The 4,417-nt window shown below is 65.9% G+C and overlaps 1 protein-coding gene across 1 annotated transcript in view; it reads left to right on the top strand.

Moving 5' to 3' along the window:
* The window catches only part of ABLIM2 (actin binding LIM protein family, member 2), a 90,544-nt gene that overhangs the window by 10,879 nt on the left and 75,248 nt on the right, over positions 1-4,417 (top strand). Inside the window, exon 3 of the mRNA XM_014533444.1 lies at positions 4,392-4,415. Coding sequence (XP_014388930.1) covers positions 4,392-4,415 — 24 coding nt within the window. The remainder of the gene's footprint in view (positions 1-4,391; positions 4,416-4,417) is intronic.

Here is a 4,417-nt window from a genome sequence, read left to right as displayed (position 1 = left end):
CCCAGGCCCCCACTCCCCGCCCTCAGGCAGGTGCTGGGGTCCTAGGCGGGGATAGGGGCACCCAGGATGGAGGCATGGGGTTCTGTTTGGGAGTTGAGGTGAGGGTGCCGGGCACAGCCTGGTAGCATGTTTTCTGGGAGAGGATGGGGCGGGGGCAGGGGCGGGACGGTGCTGGGAGCGGAATCGTGAGCATTTCTGTGGGCATTTCCATGGGCAGGAGCGCAGCCCAGCTGCCCCCACAGGCACTGCCACTGTGAGACCTGGAGTGAAGGGGACACACAGCCAGGAGGTCTTCCTGGAGGAGGTGACCTGCCCTGTCGGGCCTGGGTCCCGCCTGCCCAAGGGGTCCCTTCCCTTCCTCGGAGCCCCGGCCGCCGGGCGGTGTGTCTGGTTCAGTTTCCCTCCTCCATAACGACCCATTGGCTACATTACCGAGAAGCAGAACCCATTAGGCCGCTGCTTTAAACGCCGGAGAGGAAGTGCGCCGTGTTTAAAGGGTTGTTGTCTGTAGCGCGAACCTCAGCAGCATGTAGAAGGCGTCGGCTCCGAGGACTGTGCCTCACCGGGCTTGACCCTCAGGGTTTGGTCGGAGGTGGGACCTGCCCCAGTGCCCCTCCCCACGTGTCACAGGGCAGATGGTGCTGCCCCCTGAGCTCGCCTCCGCTGAGGACTGTCGGAGCCAGGCCAGAGCTGCCCTGGGCCGGCCAGGGGAGGTGCACAATGCCTGCGCCCTCACCTTTGGGATGTTCCAGGCCTTCGTGGGAGCCCCCCCCCCCTCCCGCCCAGGGCTTACAGCCCAGGGAAGCTGCACAGAGGGCGGCACCCGTCGGGCACAGCTTGTCCACAGCCTGACCCCGGCAGGGCGCGCCAGGAACCGGGTCACGCGGGAGAACCGTGGGAAGTCACCGCGGGAGGGACCTCCGATGACACGCCTGTTATTCCAGGTGGAGAGGCCGAGGCCGAGGTCAGGATAGACCAGGCAGCACAGCCCACCAGCCGGGCCAGCTCGCTCCCGCTCGGGGCAAACCCACAGGCGCTCTGCTCTGCTCTGCATCCTGCCGTCCTCCTGCCCCAGCACAGAGGCCCCTGACCACTGGGGCTGCGTCAGGGTCCGGCGAGCTGGCCTGGCTCCAGCGTTTACGGGGAGTCATCCTGCACACACGTGTCTGTCTCTGGAACATGCATGTCGAGGGCGGAGGAGCGCTCCCATGAGATACGCTCCCCACCGTGCATGCCCACATCTGCCCGAATTCCTCCGGGTGCGAGGCCCACGCGGACGAGGCCAGCCCTCCGCTGTCGGCATTTGCGCCGATGCCACCCGGGCACCCAGCCAATCTATTCCCCAAACCTCTTCCCTGAGTCCTTCCGACAGCCATGCCAGAGGGGCACCGTGCACCTGTTTTACAAAAAGGACTTTGAGGTTCAGAGAGGTTAAGTGACTTGGCCCAGGTCACACAGCGGGGAGAGCGGGAGTGAGGGCTCCAGCCCAGGCTGCCCGTCTCTCCAGCGCCATCTGCCCCAGGGCTCATTCCCCACAGGGTCGGTGTGACGCTGCAGCCAGCGCCGGGGCGGGCCGTCCGCGGGGAGACTGGTCACTTCCTCCCGGGGCCAGGAGGTCGCTGGGTCAGAGGGCAGGGCGGTTTCCACATCTTCAGAGTCAGTGCCAAATGGTGTTCCAGAAAGTGCCTCCCCCCACGTCTCATAAATGCCAGCGAGTGCCAAGGGCCGACACGCAGGCTCACCCCGCTGCTCCGCGACCCCTGTGAGGCACGGCGGGTCCGACAGGAAGAGAGAATGTACTAGCAATGATCTTAATTAGGGTTTTCTCTATTATTCCTGAACTTGGGCTTCTAGCAGGCCTGTCCGTACCAACCTCGGTGAGCACAGCAGCTGAGGTTCGATCGGCAGCCACGTGACCGGGAGGAAGTGGCAGCTGCCCTGGGCAGGGGTGACGGGAAGGCGAAGGCGGCCTCGGTCCCGGTCCTGGCGCTGCCATGACGGAGACTCACGTTTCCATGGGGCACGAGGTCCATTACACACTTCGCCCTCCAGGGGGCAGTCTGGCCGCCACGCCCTTGGGAAGAATAGGAAAACAGCCGGATGCAGAGGCCAGGGTCCAGGGCCTATTGGTGGTGGTGGGGGGGGGGGATGCAGAAAAAGGCCATAGATCTCCTTTGAGGCCCAGAGAGCCAGTTCCTCCCGAGGGGGCACATCTGCTGGCCTCTGTCGTGATGTGAGACTCAGCAAAGGGTTCCACTCTCGGGGGTGTGAGCAGGATTCAGATCCGGGCTCTGGGTGAGCAACATCAGCACAGCCGGCCTGGCAGGTCCCCCGACAGCACTCACGTCACCCCAGCCCCTCTGTGCTGCACGTTCCCCTCTGCGGAGGCCCAGAGAGGTCAGGAGCTTGCCCTGGGGCACACAGCATAGCACATGGTGGAGCCGGGGCCCAAATCCAGCGGCTCCCGTGCCGGGCCCTCAGCTCCCAGCCTGCGCCTGGCCTGTCCGAGGAGCTGCCCCCCCTCCCCCCCGAGAAGAGGAAGGAGGGACAGTCCGAGGCCCTTGCGGGCGTCCCAGCCCATGGCAGCCCGAGCGCCCGGGAGGGGGAGGGAGCCGCAGGAGGGCCCCTCACCCTGTGGTGAAGGGCTGGGCTGGGCTGGGGGGCCCACCCAGTGTGCGGGGGGGGGGGTGCGCTGATGGAGCGTGAGCCGAGGGAACGGCTGACCAGACCGAGACTCCGCGGAATGAGCTTCCACGCTCCAACCTCCCCAGAGCTCGCGGCACGTGGCCTCCCTGGGAGGTCGTCTGTGGTGGAGGGAGGTGGCCGGCCTCGTCCCCGGCTCCCGGGGCTCCACGCGAGGCTCAGGTCAGGAGTGGGGCTCCCTTGATGAGACCCAGCTCTCCCGTCACCACCGCCCTACCGTCAAGCGCTGCGCTCCAGGGATTTAACACCAGGACGTGTGCCACGTGCTGTCCTGATAGCTCTGTACTAATCGTCGTCAGGGTAACCCAGCCCTGAGCCTCACTGATGCCTAGAGCCTCGTGACCACAGGGGCTCCCAGGAGACCGGTGTCCCTGCCCACGTCCGAAGTGGCACGGGGAGCACCTTCAGTGTCAAGTGCCCGTAGGAAGGGCGCGGGGAGAGCCCGCGGTGTGGGAGCCTGGAGGCGGGTTGTGAGCGGCTGGCAGTGGTCTCGCCCTGGCATCTGCCTCCCACCGGATGTGCTCAGGTTCAGGGATGCCAGTCCTGCCCTGGCCGTTCTGCTCAGTTTGGCCTGCGGACCGAAGGGTGCCGGGTTTGGGTCCAGGCCAGGGCACATGCCCGGGTTGCAGGCTAGGTCCCTGGTTGGGGGCGTGCAGGCGGCAACCGATCGGTGTGTTTCTCTCACATCAATGTTTCTCTCATCTTTCCCTCTCTCTTCCACTCTCCCTAAAAATCAATGGGAAAGTATCCTGGGGTGAGGATTAAAAACAAACAAAACCCCACAAAGACGCCAGTGCTGGGAACCCGCCGTCAGTTAATATTTTAGTGAAAACTCCGAGGTGTCGATTCACAACCACATGAGGGCCACAGGGTTTTTCACGCCTCAAGAGGCCGTGACCTGTGAGGACTGGCCTGGCCGAGTTGCTGGGGCTGCTTGGGGTGGGGGTGGGGATCTGGGGCCTCCAGCAGGGAGGGGGGTCCGGGCAGTGCTCCCTCTGGAACCCTGCCTGGCTCCCACGTGCCCCTGGGGCGGGAGGGGTGTGTTCGGGTGAAGGCTCAGGGGTCCCGGTGGTTGAGTGACCGGCTGCCCCAAGGCTGGGTGCCCTGTCTCCACCCAGCAGAGTCCCCCAGCCCCTCCGTTCCCTGGGGCAGCAGGTGTGTATTGGGGGCCAGGGGATGGAGGGGTCATGGTCAGGTGTCCCGGTTCCCTTCTGCAGGGCCTGGCCTTGTCCACAGGTGGGAGGAGTGGGGAGGGTGAGGAGCTCAAGTGCCCCGGGCGCCGACCACGGATTCCTCTGTGCTCTGCCACGGACCTTCCCACGCAGCAGCCTCGCGCGGAGTAGGTGCCTTTCTGATCCTTCTATTCCGCGCGGGGGCAGGAGCCAGGTCGGCGGGGGGACCGGGGCCTCAAAGATCCCCCTGGTGGGTCCCAGAGCAAGGGAGGGGGGGTGGTGGCCCTCAGCACAGCGAGGCATCCGCCCAGGCCAGTGCCCCTTTCTGGAAACTTCCACAAGGAAAGCCACTCAAGTCAAGGCTGAGGGCCGGAGCTGGAGCCGGTGCCAGGCCCTGGCCCCCACCCCGAGGTTTCTTGGTGAACCGCCAAGCCTGCGTCAGGTGGGGGGGGTGTCTGTGGGGGGCCCGCCTGGGGGAGAGGGTCCCCCCTGACGCTGGCCTCGCGCTCTCCCCAGTGTGTGGCTGCGACCTGGCCGAGGGC

Source organism: Myotis brandtii, unplaced genomic scaffold (genome assembly GCF_000412655.1).
Source record: "Myotis brandtii unplaced genomic scaffold, ASM41265v1 scaffold986, whole genome shotgun sequence".
NCBI lineage: Eukaryota > Metazoa > Chordata > Mammalia > Chiroptera > Vespertilionidae > Myotis > Myotis brandtii.
The sequence above is the reverse complement of the archived record's forward strand: the minus strand, read 5'-3'. Positions and strand labels throughout refer to the sequence as shown.